The 20,129-nt window shown below is 30.4% G+C and overlaps 1 protein-coding gene across 1 annotated transcript; it reads right to left on the bottom strand.

The window, feature by feature from the left end:
• Positions 1 to 386: 386 nt before the first annotated feature.
• On the bottom strand, positions 387 to 19,840 carry LOC113367066 (glutaminase kidney isoform, mitochondrial-like; the record flags this gene model as incomplete). Its single annotated transcript, XM_026608699.1, has 11 exons — positions 19,796 to 19,840; positions 18,866 to 19,005; positions 14,441 to 14,624; positions 4,413 to 4,540; positions 3,380 to 3,495; positions 3,188 to 3,309; positions 2,600 to 2,758; positions 1,489 to 1,665; positions 1,165 to 1,296; positions 809 to 963; positions 387 to 624 (listed from the first exon to the last, which is right to left on the bottom strand). Coding segments are annotated over exons 1-11 (1,596 nt in total), but the record flags the coding sequence as incomplete, so codon positions are not given.
• Positions 19,841 to 20,129: the final 289 nt, after the last annotated feature.

Raw genomic sequence — 20,129 nt, 5'->3', positions numbered from 1 at the left:
AGCGTGCTGGAAACTCGATTGGCCGTCCTATTCACTGGCCCGACAAATTTGATCCAGATAAGCTCGTACGTCCCTGTGATAGTGCGAGGCTAAATGATGCTACCCATAAATCCCGGTTCACGTTTTACCATCTCCTGAATCTATTCACAAAATTGCAACCTTTTGATGTAAAGAATCAGTGGTGACTCGTACCCAGAATTGTATTGATGTTGCAGGTCACCAATTTGAACAGTATTAACATTTGTTATTTATGTTTCATTTACATTGGACTTTCAGCTTTCTATTTTCCTGAAATTTAACTTTGTAGAACGGTAAATAAATTTTCTATAGAAGTTCAAAGTATGTATACATTTTTTTGAAGCACCCTGTATATACACATATATTACCTCCCCGCTCCGTACGCGTTCATCCCAAGCTCTCAAGAATTCCACCACGTGATGATGTCCAAAAGTCTCGGCCTCATCAAGAGGAGCATTGCCCCAGCGATCGTGGGGATCATGAGGTACCCGTCCTTGCTCCAGAAGGAACGCCACGCAGTCAAGGTGACCCTCGGCAGCCGCCAAATGCAAAGCGGTACGACCGTCGTAATCTGACAGGGTGATGTCCATACCGGACAGCTTGTGCCTAAAGTCAAAAACAATGTTATAATTAAAACGCCATAATATTTATCTATAAGTCGTGCACCTTGCCTTGCCGAAATTGAAAGATGATTGAAATATTCAAATTATCACAAACCATATAATTGTTATTGCAAAAAGACAAACAAAAATGCAATAATTAATTCGATCATATTTGAAAGAATTAATACCTGCGTAGGGCTGTAACATCACCGCTAGCTGCTGAGAACAGAAGATTAACAATGCTCAACCCTTTGGTCTCATATCTGTGTCTTCTTGGATCTTTTTTGTTGCTGGCGTGTTTCAAGTTATCGTACCGATGAAAATTGAAAACTTGTACCAATTCCTAAAAACATTTATAATTATTTCTTGTAATTTCATAAATGTTTCATTAATACACAGAGTTTATATTTAAATGGATGCAGTATAGCACTCATAAGCACATTTTTTATTATACAACTTGAATACTCAATTTTATCTTTTCACTTTCTGAGAAATCTCCCAGATTAATCAATATTTTTAATCAGTTCATAAATTGTATTCTTACTTCGCAGAATTGAACTCCTCGGCAACTGTTTCCAAGTGGATCCAAGGGTGGAGACCATGTAAAGATGCCCATAACATTTGGTATGACTACCAACATGCCCCCACAGACACCGGATTTTGCTGGTAATCCGACCTGCAATTGCAGTTTCAGATTAAAAGTATTATTAAATGCAATAATACGGCAAGCAAAACATTTCAACTCCGTTTAGTATTTCTTTTATTATTAGGTTTCGATTAAACTAAAAAAAAATAAACTACAAAATAACGGGAGCACACTGTCATACACCAGCAGGTATCTATTATTAAATTTAATGAAGGTAATAACCTTAAACGCAAATTGTCCAGAGTAGTCATACATTCCGCAACTGTGCATTAATGATAAGACATCTCGGACGACATCTGGTCTTAAGACTTTTTCATCAGTTATCGGACAAATTCCTCCATTTGCTAAAGTGGCAGCAACTACTGCCATGCTGTCGCAATTTGCCTCCATGGAGCAACACTAAAATAAGAAAAATTAGATAATTTGGTTATTTCATTAGAGAAATTTTAGTTTATAACTATATGAAATAATATAATTTAATTCATTTGAGACCAAACTATGTATTCGTATGAAACCGATTTAAAAAATTAAACAACCTTACAATGAAGTTCGGTAAGAACACGTGTTCGTTAAGTTTACCAAACGATTGGCAGAGCTGTTTCTTACAAATAATTTTATCGATCTATTATTCAAATCGAACGCTCCGTTATCTCAAAAACTGAATTATCATTTTTTGCGCCTTTGCCAAAAGCTAATCAGCACGTCTCCGAATCAAAAGATATCGCATGTTTTTTAGTTATTCAAATCGGTTGATCCGTGTTCCCGAAATCGTCGACAAAAATTTGTATCCGGACACACATACATACATCAATTCGGCAAAATGTTCAGAAATCTTTGAAACATAAAAACCGTAAAGATAAATAGAAATGCTAATTTACAATTTTTTGCGATTACTATAACTTACCCTCCCGGAAATAAAATAAGAAAAAAAACGCCACTTGGCGGTCAAATATAATTATTAGACATATGCACATCAGATTGAGATATTTCATAGAGTTTTTAAATAAAAGTAGAAATTTTGTTTACATTTCTGTGGGCGCTGCGCTGACGCGCTTCGATATTTCGTATCTAAAGCGTCTATGCAGCGCAATTGCTTTAAAAAAATCAGAATTAAAAAAAAATAGATGAACATTTTTTAAAAAAGTGCAATTTTTCTTAAAAATCAAAATTTTTCAAAATAGTCTTCATAATTGTAAAGCTTTAGAAAATAGATTAAGGTACGGAAAGTTCCAGACATTTGTCATAAGGCACGATTCCATACACCACTATTTATCTGATATATTTGAATACAGTTAGCTAAATATAATTCTATACAACACTGGCGTCTACTTACTTGAAAATAAAAGTCCATGCATTCACGTAAATTAGTTTTATCCGGGTAGCACTTGTGTTCCCTCATGTAAAAACCAAGAGCGTAATTTCTATCGGCGGCTTCGCGTTCCGACAAGAACACCGCGTTGTTGAAGCCGAGACTCTCTCCACCAGCCAATCTCTGCACGAAAAATATTTAATTTCGTTAAACACCTCTTTTTATAAATACAAAACAATAACGAATGCATTGGGCGAATGCAAATCTGTGAACTGACAATAGGTTAAACTCCAACTCGACTCAGAGAAGTTTAAAATCGATAGCACTGCCGGGATAATATGGATATCTACCTGCTAATATCTGTACAAAAAATGAATAAATGCGCTGAAAATTAAGTTTTTTTATACGCTCGAAGTTTATTGCGTGACATTTTCATTGCTATTTCACACCGTAAGGTTTTTTTTCAATCGCAAATATATTTTCAATCTAAAATGGATAACACATTATATTATCCTAAAACCTAAAGCATCTTATCGAATATTATCTCATTGTTACAAAGTTTATACCAATATATCAATTTTATAATTAACGAATTCTATTATTAAAGTTTACCTTAAAATATGTGGTCATATAGTCGAACTTCTCAGCTAGAGTCATCTCAGGTTTGACTAAAGTTTTCAATAACGAACAAACCAATATCGCTCCAGCGTTTATCATAGGATTATGCGGTCTTTCTACGAATAGGAGAATCGGGTTGATTATAATGTTTTATTATGAAAAGTAAGCAAAAAAGTCAATACTTACTATTATAATCTAGTACGAGTTCATTAAAGTTTCTACCACTTGGTTCTTGACCGACATATTGATGAACCGTCGCCTGGCCTAGCTTTTCCAATGCTATGGCATATGTCAACGGTTTACTAAAATAATACATTATTAAAATTAATTTGCTTTAACAAATTAAACAGAATTATTTATTAATTAAGATCCAACCAACTCGAATCAAGTGATTCGAATCATTCGAATCAAGGCCTCAACAAGTTGATTCGAAGCTGAGAAATATTTATTGAGATACAACCTGTATGAACATAAATGTTAATAAATATATAAAAAGCAATGTTAATAAATATATAAATAAAAAAATAAACTTGCTTACATGTGAGATACAAGCCATTCGACTTCTCAATAGTTGGCCGAATACGTTTATAAAATAAAATAAAATATCAATAGACCCAATAGATTCGAGATTCCAAATATTTCAACCGTTTTCAAAATTAAATTATTTTTAATGATTTTTGTAATATATTTCTTGATTTTATGTTTACAATTATAATCTTTACTTTGTCGAGTATATTGGTTAAACTCAACCATATGGTTTTTACCTACGATAAAAATATTTTTATCGTAAATAGTCACATTTACAATAAATATATCGATGTTTTTTTATCTTATTGTTAGCTTTTATTTGTACGAATCTGGTTTCCCTCTGATTCGAATCATTCAATCAGTAAAGTTTCAAGTCGGCACTTCACTAGAAAAATCAAGTATTAAAAACAGAAATGTAATTGAAATCGTTAACAAATCCATTTTCAGTGCTTAATAACTTGGGCCATTCGTTTAATAAATTTTATGTGACAGAGTAAAGAACACGTAAAAGGTCCTATTCACTGAGCTTTTCTGGCCCAGCTCTTTCTTTTTATACAATAATTTATTTTATAAATTAAATGATTCCATTTATTTATTTAAAAAACTTCTTAAACAATTTTTAGGAAAGTTTCGTCAAGTTTTATATTGCAGTTTTATAGTAAATTGTGCTGTATGTAATATATTAATTTACCTGCAAGATTGTAAAGTAAATGGCACATTGCAATCTCCAATCGACAACCTTTGTCCGTCAATGGTGCAGACGCTCACACCCCAAAAATCAGGGTTCATGCGAGCCAGCTGTGGAATGTAGCTAGCAACCTATGCAGAATATAACAGATATTGCTATACATGCTATACAGATTAATAAACAATGTTTATTAATCTGTAATGTTTGCTCATAATAGAAAGTGAAATTTAGCGTACAATCAAACATTTGAGAAATGAACAATGGTCACAATTTCAGTAAAGCTGTGGTTTGCTTTGAACTTTGAAATATATCGTATATACAAGGGTGGGCTGAAAAGTTTACGGCTTAACAAATTTTTTTTTTCTTATTTTTTATTTGTATTTGAGTATTAACTCCTTATAACTCTACACACTACCAAATAGTGTCCAAAATAGTACCATCCAAATAGTACTTGGCAAATTTCATTGCAAAAATCATTTGACATTTGGCAAAAATCTATGTGCTCCGAGGGCTGTTTTTAGATGAGAAAATAAAAAGAATTAGCGTTTTAGCAGGGGCAGAACTGGTGAGAAAGGTAGATGGTCAAGCTGTTCCAACGGGTGGATTTTTGCCACAGCAAAGGCAACGGCGCGTTGTCCTGGTGAAACAGGATTTTCTATTCCTGCCAATGTGGTTCCCGCAATTTATGTCTTTAGTAAGTCAAGCAACGATGCGTAGTATGCTTTCGTATTGGTTTTTACCTTTTGAAGATAGTCGATTAAAATAACACCATGACTAGCCATAATAACTGCTATTGTTCTTATTGTAGCTGTTTTCCTCTTTGCAGTCCACCGTTGTTTTAAGAATATAATGGTAAATCAAAGATTCATCTACAGTATTTAATCGACACCAAAAATCAGATCTATTACGCCTAAAGAACGTTGAAAATGTCCATTCGAACATGACATTGGCCTAATGTGAGCAAACGCGGCAGCAAATACGCGAACGGCTTTTTCATGTCTAACTTTTCTTTTAATATGTGACAAACAATTTATTTGACAAAATGAATAGCTGATCAAGTTTTTGGAACGGAAGGTCCGGCGGTTTCGGAGATCTAATAAAAAAAGTAAAAAAAAAACGTCATTTGGCGGTCAAAAATGATCATTAGACGTATGCACATCAAATTATGAAATATTTTATAGAGAATTTAAAAACAAGTACAAATATTGTTTACGTTTTTATGGGTTCCGTACCGATTGCAACGCGGCGCTTACGCGCTTGGACATTTCGTCTTTAAAATAGCTACGCAGCGCGTGCTTTGAAAAAAAGTTCTAAATTTTCAAAGTATATAAAAAAAATTTTTAAAGTCAATTTCTTTCAACAATTTAAGAATTCTCAAAAATTTTAAAGCTTCTTCAAAAATTTAAATTTTTGGTGCGGGAAGTTCCATCAATTTACCACAAGGCACGATTCCATGCACGAAGAGTTTGAATTTCTCATTCGAATCACATGACAAAATATAAAATAGAATATAACTAAAATATTTATAATATCTATATTTCCACGCTATGATGCGATAGTTCGCATATTTTCATCGCCACCGACTCCTGCGTTGATCCCAATGTAAATAGACAACAGAATATATTCGCACATTGTACCGTATCTGTTTAACAATCAAAATTCAAACAGATTATAATTTTTCGTGATTTATCACTTCGCAAACTAACTTTACTGGTATGATATACAACATCGCTATAACAAATATAAGAATGGCTCATGGTAAAATTACATTTAGACGCGAGCTCGTAAACAGAACCAGTTAATGCTCACGTAAACAGTGGAAAATGAGGAAAGTAAAATTAGATTTCGAATTCATATTGCTTATACGATTAGAACAACGGGATTTAAATCAGTGATTCCGCGTTCGTTACCCGTTTCGAGCAGCCTGATGTCACGCAGTAGTGACATCGGTTTTGACTTGGAAATATAGATAGCAATATGTTTCGAAGTGAAAATAGCCCTTACTCGGCATTACTGTATCACATAGTGAACGACAACTGTTTGAGTTGCTATCTATAAAGAAACCGATGTAGTTTGTAAAAGGAATTCATCACAATAGCTCATAAAAGTTCTGATTACTGTTCAAATAAAATAACTAGTTGGTATTGGAATTTTGCCTTAAGGCAAGTTAACATGAACTTCCCGATATGTGTAAATAATCGATTTTATTAATAGAAAATAAATTAATTTATGAATGATTAAAAGTATTCCGAGTGGATTTATTGAACACATAATTGAAAACGAACTAACACATTAAATCTCGGAGTATTTTCTAAAAACAAATTTTCAAAAATCAACAATTTTTATAATTGAACCAGTTTCTATAGGACTTTAATGGTTTAGTATTTTCATTAAGACCAAGTACTTTATCGTTATATCAAGTAAATCGTCCGATTTTAATTTTAACAAACCTCAAAAAACTACTAATTTTCTCAAATTTTGATGAATTTTTAAAATTAAACTACTTATCGTAAGACCGTAATATTTTAGTAAGTTCTATTAGACTATGATATATATTGCCAAAATAAGTTCCATAAAAATCGGCTTAATTTTTTTTTAACAGATAATTACAAGAAAACAGCTCGGTAGATTTCACCTTTCCCAACTAATATCTTTCGAAGAGTTTTTGATTTTTTAATATCGATTCGGTATGAAGTATGAGCTTAAATGTGGACGAAAAGTTTTTTCCAAATTACAAATAAACGGTTCGGCAGATCGTCGCACAAAACTGACAAACGATAGTCCTCATTCAGATACATCAAATGGTTTTTAAATTTCTGAAATCGGTTCAGGCGTTTTTGAACAAACGTCGATAAAAGGTCTAATTTTGACAAATGCGAAAAAAGATACTAATTTTTGCATACTTTGAAGAATTTTTAAAATTAAACGACTTGTCGTAGAGCCGTAATATTTTAGTATGATTTATAAGACTACTAAATCATAAAAATTGTTCAAAAAAAATTTAACACTTTATTACAAGAAAACGACCCGGCCAATCTCTACCAAAAACTAATCAACACAATTCCCAACCGATATCTTTCGAACAGTTCTTGAATTTTCAAAATCGATTCAGGATTGCGGGCTAAAACGTGGACGAAAAATTCTTCACTTTTCTGCGATTTACAAGGAAACGGCTTGGCTGATCGTCGCGCAAAATTTATAAACGCTAGTCCTCATCGAGATACATCGAATGGCTTTTTAATTTTTGAAACCAGTCCAGCCGTTTTTGAGAAAACGTCGATTTACGGCAAGAAATCTGTTCACACACACACACACATACTTTTTCCAAATTTGGTCTCATTCGATTCAGAATGGCTTGAAAGGTCGAGAAAACATATAATTAGCGAATCGGATTTTTTGATGAAAACAAACTTCTCCTTCCTTTGTAATTACAAGGTTTTTGAACAGATTTTGCTACTGCATTAAAAATATAGATCTGATTATGGTATCAAATAAAAATGGCATTTTGGCTAAATTTGGCTTAAAATTAAATATATTGCAATTAGAAATGAAGGGCTATTGGGTTGCTTTTCATGGTCACTTGAACAGTGGAATATGAGGAAAGTAAAATTATAATTCAAATTTATATTGTTATAGTTTTTAAATTGTTGTATAGTTTCTTTAAAAGAAAACACGTTTAAATATTTATCTGCAAGAAATTAAATCAGCTTTTGTTTCCATAAATTCATTAGTTTTAGTTTTCTACAACTTCTCATTTCTTGGATTATATTATTTGCTTTATCTTTAATTAACTAAAGCCAATCATTTTTCCATGAAAATATTTTATGCGAATACCAAATATTTCTCATAATGTTTTATAATATATCAAACTTACACAATCTATTTCAAACATAAATAAAAGGCTTACGTTATCGTAGCCTTTTTATATTATATTGAAGCAAACGACATTAAAAAGCATATTTAAAAAACATATTACCATGCTAAACTCACCTGCAATTTGATACTATATTTGATTGCATTATAACAAAATTGTTATAATAATGTTTTTATATTTTCAAAAAAAAATAATATCGTGCCCGTCTGGAGAATATTTATTTGACATAGACATGAAAATTAAAAAACCACAATATTTAATTAAATAGTGTAATTAAATAATAATAAATTCGTGTCAAAAAATGGTAAATACCTACTGATCAATTGTTTGATATTTAGAACTTTGATCAATAAATCCTAGAAGAGCTCGATATTAATTCGTATATAGCATTAATATACGATTATATAATCGATATATATATATATATATATATATATATATATATATATATATATATATATATATATATATATAATTACATTGATAAACCACAGACGACACAATATCCCGCTGACCAAGATGCCCCACAAGTTAGCCAATGTGCAATGTGTTGTGTAGATTTGTAGGCTATGTAAATCGAGTTCAATGTATTATGTTAATCAAGCAAATCTGATTTAATATAATCAGTTTTATTTCTTAAATCAATAAATTAGTAATTTGTTGAAATTAATGTATTTAATATTAAAACTTTCTTGTTCGTATTCTTAAAATCGTTATAAAAATGTATGTTTTGATGCAACGATTGAGCAGTCGTTTTTATATCAAGGGTGATACTACAACAAAAACATACTCTTCTACAACTTATTATTAATTTTGTTTGATTATAAATGCCATATTTCTGCTTGATTTAAAACTATTAAAAATTAAAACGGTATATTTTATGAACAAAAATGTGTATTTGTTTGGTATTAGTGAGAACTGAATGTATATTCGAAAATAGCCTTTACACGTAAATTATGTGCTTGTAGTACTTGTGCAGATATGAATAAGCATGTATAATGCAGAAATTAGAATAATATTTAATATTTTATAGCATTAGTAATTAATGATTTTTTGGTTATTTTTGAATTCGTGCAAAGGCTATAGAAACAAGTAGCAGACAGATTTATAGTAAATTTTACATAACTGCAAAAAATAATATTAAAAAAAAAATCATATTTTGTTTTTGCATTTGTGATCAATAATTAATTATTGAATATGGAATTGAAAATTTAATGTCTGCAGTAAATACAGTATAGTAAATTTTATTCAGACATAATTGTTTTACGATATAATTCTTGGTTTACACAAAGATTTATATGGTAGCCTAATTATACAATATTAAACGCGAGAGATAACTAGTATCTCCGGAAGCTGTAAATAAATTCAATATTTTTTGTACTAATTGAAGATTCCCGATTTACATGCACCAAATTCCCAAAAATATTGATTCAACTAAAAAATGCAAATAATAAATATAATAACCACAAACAACAAAACAAATTTATGATTTCCATGTCCAGACAGTCTACAATTTAATTTCTGTCCAAACAATTAATTGTGTTAACAATAGATCAGATATGCAGCCAGGTAGTTAAATAACTACTTAACTATTTTCAACCTGACTTTTTTTTAACTTATTTAAATATGTATTTAAATAAAAGGAATAAGCAAAATCTAATTGATTTTTTCTATAAGTCTGCCTGATTTTGCATTGGGAATAAGTTGCATCATACGTGACGATAAATACTTTTTCCGGAATAATGAGTTTTTTTGTTCTGGAATTTAAATATGTTGAATTGTAATTCTGATATTTTTTTCAAAAACTAGTTATTATATATATATATATATATATATATAGACATTTTTGAATTTTATTTTTGAAAAATTAGACATTTTTGCTCTCAGGGGCTTCAAGATTGATAAAAAAAAATCTGTAAAAGTTTTAGCTCTTAATATTAACTTTTAGATAGTGCGAAATTCAATCGACAAATGAATTAAAAGTGACAATTCGTGACATCTTTTATTGAAAATTCGACGCTCTGCAAAACATTTGTTTGCTAAGTTATATCTAAAAATTTTTTTTTAATTTGTGAAAATTTTTCATACTATTTTTATACAAAACTTTGAATTGCGAGCTATCTATGACACAATATTAAGAGTTAAAACTCATAGAGGCTTTTTTTTATCATTTTGGTAGCATTTGAGCCCCTGCGAGCAAGGAAATTCGAAAATGTCCATATTAAGGACCACCCTATATATATATATATATATATATATATATATATATATATATGATAGTTATATATATATATATATATATATATATGTATACATATGCGCGCGCGTGTGTGTGTCGTCTATTTGTGTGCAAAAATATATAGTAAAGAGTAGTTAATAAGTGACTTATTAATTAACAACTAAACATTGAAAAAAAAATATTTCAAAAATCAAGTTCTTTGGGTGGGCCACTTTGTTATTTAAAGACATGTTTAGTTGTATACGTTTTTTACGGCAGCGCCGTACACATTTTTATAAAAAAATGGCAGTAGTGTGACTTGTCTTTCAAATTAATATATGTATATATTTTAGAAGCAGTATGATTCCACTTTTAAATTTTCCCGCCTTTGACTTTTCAACAACGTGGTGTTATGCCGTACAGATTGATGTATTCAGATTTGTAAAGGTTTTTATTTTCATTTATGATGTAATAATCGCAAGTGCTATGTGACAAAATTGTTGTATCGTTCAGTGTGGAGCTATCGAGCTGCATATGTCTAAATATTTTCTTGGAACTGTTATGTTTAAAGTGCAAAATTTGTTTAGTGTTATGAGTGTAAAAAAATGATTGAACTTTTTCCTTCGTAGAGAAAATCTGGCCCGAACAGCAGCATATAGATCAATCAAAAGCTAAACCATTCAATAGCTAAGCGGTGTAATAAATAATAAATTTATAATTGGGAATGGTAATATAAAATACACAATAACAGTAAGAATGTGATAATTTCATGAGCAAAAATGTAATAAAAATTTATTCAGTTTTCTTCAGGAAAAGATGGTAAGTTTTACTGTGATATCAACACTAATTATTATTAACTTTTAAAATTTTATTGCGTGATTTGTATTTTTTGTTTATGTATATATTAGCACAATTTATAATTGTAGAAATAGAAGATTGAAGACTACCTTTTAGAACTAAGTTTTAGAAGATCTTTTAGTTCACTGTTTATTTATTACAATTAATATTAACTCTTTCGCTACGAGGGTCGTTCATAAACGACATCCACTCGATTACCTGTGTATACGGAGACGACATGTTGCGTGTCGGACTTTGATTCAAGATTCATCACTATGAATTAAGCTATTGGTAATTTTAATTTTCATTGTAGTTTTTAGTTTAGGCAAAGAAAAATTCACCGAATTTGAAGAAAAATGTTTCCATGTACATTGCCAATGTTAGATTTCAAAAATACAAATTACATTACATTTTGATTTTATAATGGTAACTATTTGTGGGGTATTTAAAAGGGAATTTAGATGAAACAAAAAATGTGGCTCAAATTATATTAACAAAATTGCAAGAGCGTTTAACTAATACCGATTAAAAGTCGAAACATATACTGCTTTAACACGTTCGCGAACAGCAAACGTTTCGGCAAGGCACAAAAATTGACGCTTATTTTAAATTGATTGTGAAATTTGATTAAGCGCCGTTTCTAGTCAGATTATCATATTTTAATCGTTAACACTAGAAAGACGGACGCAGTCATTTTGACTGTTTTCCATTTTCAAACATAAAAATAACTATGTATTTGAAGTCGCAGCTTCGTGAATTTTTTTGACTTTTTATACAACATATAAATGCGTAGATAAATCGTATTATTTGCTTTATCTCACTTTTATTTTCAATATTCTTACATGTTATGCCTGCATGGACGGAAAACAGTCATTTTGACTGTTATAGAAATTTTACATTACAAACGGCTTTGTTATTGTATTGCAAATCGTTACCTCGCGTGCATTCATCTCCAATATGCGATAATGCATTTGTTATATAAGAATAACCAAATTTTGGTAAGTATTGACATTAGACCGGTCTTTTTCACGTAGTAACTTTCAGTATAAGGCGTTGTTCAGATGATTTTTTAGAACTTATAAATAAAATGTCGAAGAGAAGTGAATTATTGCAAAAGCTAACAAACATAAGTGAAGAGTGTTCCGACATAGAATCAAATGCAGAAAATTGGGCACAATCATCAGAAGATGAATCGGATTATATTCCACGTGAATCATCTAATTCTGAGGGTAGCGATAAAGGTGATCACTATTGATGAAAATGAAAGTGCCATCAGTGTATGCAGGAGGGTGCTAAGTGGCTCAGGAACTGATGAAAGAATTCAAGAAACGAAAACCTCTCTCGATGGTACTGTATGGACCAAAATTGCCGAAGGTGGTACTCCAGGAAGGTCATCATCTGTGTTTTCAAGGGTGTGAAAGGGCCAACTAGCTTTGCAAAAAAGAATATTATTACAGGTGATCTTGTCAGTGCATTTTCATTGATAATAGATAATTATATTATCAAACACATAAAACAGTGCACAGAAGAAGAGGGCAGTCGAATTTTGGGGTACGATTGGACAACATCGTTACCGGAAATACGTGCATTTACTGGAATTTTATATGCTCGTGGGGCCTATGAGGCAAAAAATTTGAAATTGACTTATTTATGGTCAGCAAAGAAAACATGACAGATCAAAGGTAAAGAAAATATACCGTGAAATCCAGTTCACGTAGATGACCCCTGCAAATATTTTTCAATATTTTGGATTTGGCTGCGATAAATGCCTGGATTCTTTACAAAGAAGCGACAAGAATAAAAATCCAAAGAAAACAAATCCTTGGAGAACAGTTTTTGTTTGAATTGGCAGATCAGCTTTCTGCGGACTACACGACATCAACACAAAAAAATCAAAGAAAAATGATGACCCACAGACATCATGCAAATACCAGTAGTAATAAAAGAAAATTTTGCCAAATAAGACTTTGTAATAATAATAAAACTAATAATACGTGTCAAAGTTGCAACAAACATGTTTCCGGAAAATGTACTCATAATAAAAAGATCTCAAATTATATTTGCATGAATTGTAAAAATAATGAACTTTTTTTTTCAGATGTACTATTTTTTTATTTTTAGCACTCATAGATAATTTGTATAAATGTAAATAGTACATGAAATATTAAAAATTAATTTTAAACAAATTTCTAAACGCATTATTTATTTTTTTCACGACGCAGTCATTTTGACTGTTTTCAGGCAATGTAGGTATACTCAATTCGTCCGTCTTTCTAGTGTTAAATACCATAAATGCTATAGCATCCACGTCGAGTATTCTTTTTTACTATAAGGAAAGATAAAATAATACGAAAATGCCTTAAGAATCGGTTAGTGGCTACTTTGACAGGTATAATAATTACAAAAGCGTAAGGTTATATGAAATTAAATTCAAAATAATTGACTTTAAAATTTGAATGCTATAGCATTCATGTCAATCAGCATCACAATAAAAAACGTGTTAATAGATAAAGTCAAATATTTGTAGTAAAATGTTTTAGTGCCGATGCTTATGGTTGATATTCAGTGCTGAAGGAATACAAGGTTCTGATAAAAGTAATAAAAATCTCCAAATTTTTTTGAAGATATTTCAAGACAGCTGGAAGGCTATGTTTTCGCTTTTATTCTCGGGTGTTTTGTGTTATTGTTACAGTTCTACAATACGTTTGACGTTCTAGCTCTATTGACCGAGGCAACCATTCACTAAGTTGTTAATAGCCGATTAATGGATTGGAATTCTAAAAGCCGCCTATTAATAGTTCAGCAGTCGATTGTTTCAGTTTAGATGCAATATCAATAGCTTCTAAAACAAATTGTCTATTAGTATAATTTTTAGCTGAATAGTCCAATGATATGAAATGATATGAAATGATAAGGACAATAAAAATCAATATATATTCTTTAATCTAACCATAAAATGTTACGCGATTTATCCATTACTTAATTATCAATAATATTTCTCGTATGATGCAACTCGTTTATAATGGCGTGTTTAATTGTTAACGAACGATTATTGTGTGTGTCGTGCATTGACCATCGTGAGTGGGCGTTTTTTGCTAGTACATTTTCGCCGGCGGGATCGTCGTCCGGGTTCACAACGCGCGACGGTCTGCCCACCTTGCCATCGTTATTGCCCTTGCACTTCCAGTACACTTCCTCCAAGTCCTTCGCGAATCCTTGGAAGTCCGGAATTATGAATTGGTGACGGAACGCGCGCGCTATCAGCACGATGTTCGGCGCCACCACGCTGCAAATGATATACTTTTATAATATATCTAAAATCAAAATTAACATTATTGCACGTAAGAACAGTTTAATATAATATTAAGGTGACCATACGTCCCGGTTTGGCCGGGACAGTCCCGCATTTCCACCTTGTGTCCCGGGTTTTTTCAAAAGCAGTATATGTCCAGGATTTAGTTCATTTGTCCCGAATTGTCCCGGTTTTTCGAAAATTGATAGAAAAATTAATAAAATTTATCGAGACAAATTATTTGAGATTATTTGAGACAAACAAACATATGCCATTTGTTTTCAAATTAAGTACGAAGAAAATTAAATAGAATTTTATACAAGACTCGAGCGATAAAACATATAGATAAAAAAAATATAAGATATAATATAATACCATAGTTAATAAATGTAATCAAATAAAAAAATCCGCAATTCTGATTCAAAAAAATGATTCGTATCGTATCCTTACCTAGCTCCGTCCCTGATAAACGTAAGTAAAAATTGCCATCCCGGATTTGACAAAAAAATATGGTCATGTGTATTTACTAGCCAGTGCCAGACCAACTTTCTTTGCCCATAAAAAATATTTCTAGAAAATTGTTAGTGTAAAAACTCTGATTGTGAATGTAGAACTTCTACGCACTGCATACCACATATTTATATTTATATTTATATTTGGGATACAGTATTAACACTTTCAGGACGGCACCGATTTCAAAACAATCTACTTTACCGGCTGTAAACTTGATTTTATTATGTATGTTATGCAATTTGTTTGATAAAAATTTGTGGTTATTGAAGGACATACATTTATAATAATAATTTATTTTTGATCATTTTATAAAGAATGGTGACGTTCAAAACAATTTCTAAAATGCATAGCTGGTTGATTTTGACATGTTTTACAATAAAATGTTGTTCGCCGCCTTCCACCTAGTGCTTTTCTGTCAGAACAGACAATACAATCCCTTTTTCTATCACTCGCATTTAGAATATGCCACTGATTAGTCAGTATATTTGGTCATTTTTTGCTGCCATAACGGTTTATTTTTTCTATTATATTGTCTAATAATTCATTTATAAAATAATCTATTGGATGTTTTATATTGCTTGGTATTTGTAGTCGGGGTGTTTGTTGATGTATGTCAAACTCGATTATTGAAGGAGAATCGGCACATTCGCTAATGTCTTCCCGCTCTTCATTTAGTTTATCGAACTTTTTCTTCTTTTTGTTGGTTGGATAATATCATCATCACATTCATCACTATCATCGGTGCGAATGGTAATTTCGTAAAATTTGTCTGTATGAATGTCTATTTGAAACCCATCTTCACTACTGCTTAATTCACAAAATTTACCAGTCGTTTTGCCAATGTAAAAGCGCTCGGTCGTTTTAAATATTAAAAAAAACATATAGCAAAGAAAAAGGCTAACAATACTACTAAAAGAACTTAAATTTTTTTCAAAATACAATAATGTTTATCACTGCTATATGTAATTTATTCAACTTTTCGATTCAAACTGAAACACTGTTTATAAAATAGCGTGTGCCTCACAGAGTATGTTTGTCCACTGAGGTGGACAGCCGTCCCCAAAGTGTTAAATTTAATAATTACAAAAAATAAATTATCTTAATTGAATTTATTAGAGTAAAACACAACTCTAAAGCAATATTAAACCATACATTGGTATTATCTAATAACTTGAAGAAAAAATGTTATAATATTGAGATAGTTTATTTAAGGCTTGTAGATCTTGAGATTCATTTGATGGTAAACGAAACCTTTAAATATCCGTAACGCAATTTTCATTTAAGTCCAAAATTTGGAAAATAATAATTAAGGGCAGTCTCAAAAAAAGAATATAATATGAAAATAATTGTAATGATAAAACACTTAGAGTAGAAAAATTTCCAAATAATCTGGAATAAAAATTATAAAAATATGGAAAAAGGAAAAAATAATTGTAACTGTTGAAAAAAAAGTCGTATCAGATATTATTAGTAGGCATTCCTTATCAAAATATTATTTGATATCGAAATTGGCAAATTTAGAAGTATCGAAGAAACTTGGGCTTTTAAAAGCTTAACGATGGTATTGTGAAAATGACGATCACTCAATTCCCTAACATATAGTGGGAGTAGATTAAAAAGATGTACTCCTCTTTAGTTTATGGTATTGAAAGAAGTTTCAAATTTAAAAGTTGGTCCTTTTATAGTCAAATTTCCTGTATTATAATAGGAATTCGACATGGAGGATAAGTTGAAGCGTTCAGGATTATTCTATATGTAATTAGCAAAAATATACAGGAGAACAGTGAGAATTTTCAATTGTCGGAAATATGAGGACAAGGAACTAGTGGAAAAAATATTCTTAATGGATTGTTATTGCAAGTGCCAGAAACTAAGGGAAAAATTATTTTTAATGAATTCTTAATCATACAAATGTTAATGGAGCATATTGATAGTTATTGCAAGTGCATAATCTGACACTGATTTCATTTCAATTGATTTGGTACATTTGGAGGTTCAAGGTTTTGATGTATTATTACTGCGCTTTTCATTATTCAATCATTTTTAAATTACGAAGCAAAATCCAAACATCCATTTTTGAGTTATGGCATGATTACTAATCGCGCAAAGTTTCAGAAACTCTGTTGAAGAAATACAGCTTGGCCATAGGTTTGTGTAGTACTCAGTCACCTCTAAAAATCTGTTGTATCTTCAGATTTTATTATTCTCCATTAAAAAATTAAAATAAAGAAAGGAGATCCCAAAAATTTAAAACAATAGCGTTAGACATGGATAAACCTTAATTAATAATAGGTTTTTTGTACTTTAATTTAATCTTTAAGTTACACAAAAAAATAATCGAAATTCAGTAAAAACATTCATTGATGGAAATTAAAATAAAGAAAGTTGTTTCTAAAAATTAAAAAAAAATGTTATGAATGGATAAGAGTTAAAATAAGGTAACCATACGTATCGGGTTGGCCGGGACAGTCCCGGATTTCTACCTTGTACCCCAGGTTTTCCTAAAATCATTATTTGTTCCGAATTTTGAACTTTTGTTACGGTCCTGGGTTTTTACATAGTATAGGATTAAACTGAATCTGCACAATAAAATTACAACGGAAACTTTACGAGAATTAGCAAAAATTATGAAAACGAATTTTTTCACTACATGGCACAAGTGCTTATTCATTACTAACAATATGTTAATTATGAAAAAGATCAAAACATTTTTCATAGAAGACTTAAAATCGAAAATCGCATAGATCAAAAATGTAAGGTAGAATGTAACCTAACACATAACCGAATAAAAAAGTATTAATAAAAGTCAGTAATTCTGAATTGAAACATTTGATTTATTTAAAAAAGCTGATGTTTATTGCATTCATGAATATAGTGTTTGTTATTTTAAATCATATTGAAGTCATTTAGCGTAATGCACCCTCTCTCCTGTTCCGGATTAGCAAAACAAGTTACAGCCCCGGTTTTGACTTAAAGAAAATGGTCACCTTAGTTAAATCAAAATCGCCGATGCATCGATTACAACTTACAGAAAACTGGATATACGCTATATAATAACTCTAAATCTAAACAACAATCATTCATCCATATGTCTTCGATGGGGTAAGACTAATGTTACTAAAATATAACAAATTTAAAAATCCACCCTGATATTTGTATTACTCTTGCTAATAACAGCATAGTTCAAGAATACTGTTAATTAAATCCGATTTCTGCTATTATGCAACATTTGTTATTTTGTAATAAATTTAAATTCCTAATGCATTGAAAGTATGCAATTCCAATTATATACTTTCTTAAGAGTAAGCACGATATTTAGTAATTAGTAGAAAATTGAAAAAAAAATTATTGGACAACTAGCTAGTAGTAGGTTTTCTATTTTTGAAATTTTATAATAGTAAAAATAAAACATCAAGATGGCTTAATCGGAGAAAATGAAATATTAAGTAAACATAAGACACAGAGTGCAATATCTGAATGCAAAACTGTTTCAAGAGATCATGCTGCAAAATGGCCTGATTCTAAATATGCTGGAGCCAACTAAAATCACTAGAGTTGTCTTCGGTAAATATCGAATATAATTCTATAGATTAACTGAAGATGTACAAATAAAGGAAACCAAACCAAGTAATATTTTTCAACTAAATTTTGATTTAATTTTGACATTATGATCTTTGAGCTATATGTTAATGTACTAATTAACATGAAGTTTAAATTCAAACCTTCTGAACGTTTCCCTATCCATTTTCTGCGTTTCAGGAGAACCGCCTTCGAATCCTGAATTCCTGTGCACCACGGCGAGATTTTCCATCATCTCTCCGATTCGCGGGTCATTTTTCCTTATCCCGGTTGTGCGCAATGCCTAGAAACAAAAGTAGAAAATGCAGTTTCATTTTAAATTTAATATGCTTATATGTGGATCATGTCTTGTATAAACTTTTTTTTATTCTCTTTATTGAATTACAATCTGTCTTTACAAAAAGGAAGACAGTCAGTCATTTTGATGATATATGAAATATTAAACATTAGATCTAAAAGGTTACCCAGTAGTAAGCCTTTTCAATTTTGATATATTAAATTTAAATTTTGTGATTAAATAGAGTAAACTTAAAAATAAAAAGATCTATGAGGTAAATGAGTATAAATTGTGAATTATATCAACAAATAAAAAAGACAGAACTAATAAACTAAACACAATAAAAATAAATCAAAATATAAATAAACAACTAAATAAGTAGTACTGCTAATTAGAATGAATATATTATATATTATGTGGAAGTCAATGTGTCGGATCCGTCGAGGGGGCGTTTTCTTTTTAGCCGTTCGATGCCGTGCGACTTCAATAAATTCTTGGCCTAATATAGAATATTAGGATGGTTTGGTACTCTGCTCTTATATTTTTGACTAATTAATTAAATTTCTTCATTAATTTTAGGTTAGAGTAGTTGATGTTAATTCTATAAAAAAATTGGCAGAAAATTCTATTTATCGACACATGACGATAACGTATAATAATTGTGTGATGTGTGAGAAGAATATGTATAGATATATTAATATATAACTAAAATAACTATATAAAACTATATAAAAATGAAAAAAACTAGTGAAATTAAAATAAAAAAATTAAAAATTGAAAAAAAAACTAAACTAACATGGTATCGTGCCTTTAGACAAACTGCTAGAACTTTCCATACCATTATGAAGAATTCGAAAAATACTAAATGATTTTGAAATGATTTATTATTGTAAGCACTGCAACTTTATAAGAAATATAAGAGCTTATAACTTGGACGACGACGTTTATATATGTTTACATAAAAAGTGAATAATCAAAACATAATCTAATCGAGCGGAGTAATAATTAAAGGACCTTATTTCATATTTATTATTTCATAATAAAATTAATTTTATATATTTTACATTATATTACTTCAATTAAAAAAATTAAAATGCATACCACAATAAGAAAAATAAAATATTGTTTTT

Source organism: Ctenocephalides felis, unplaced genomic scaffold, assembly GCF_003426905.1.
Source record: "Ctenocephalides felis isolate EL2017-DRISC unplaced genomic scaffold, ASM342690v1 CF-g0.4_SCAFFOLD_00663, whole genome shotgun sequence".
Classification (NCBI taxonomy): domain Eukaryota; kingdom Metazoa; phylum Arthropoda; class Insecta; order Siphonaptera; family Pulicidae; genus Ctenocephalides; species Ctenocephalides felis.
Note: the sequence above shows the minus strand (reverse complement) of the source record. Positions and strands in the feature narration are given on the sequence as shown.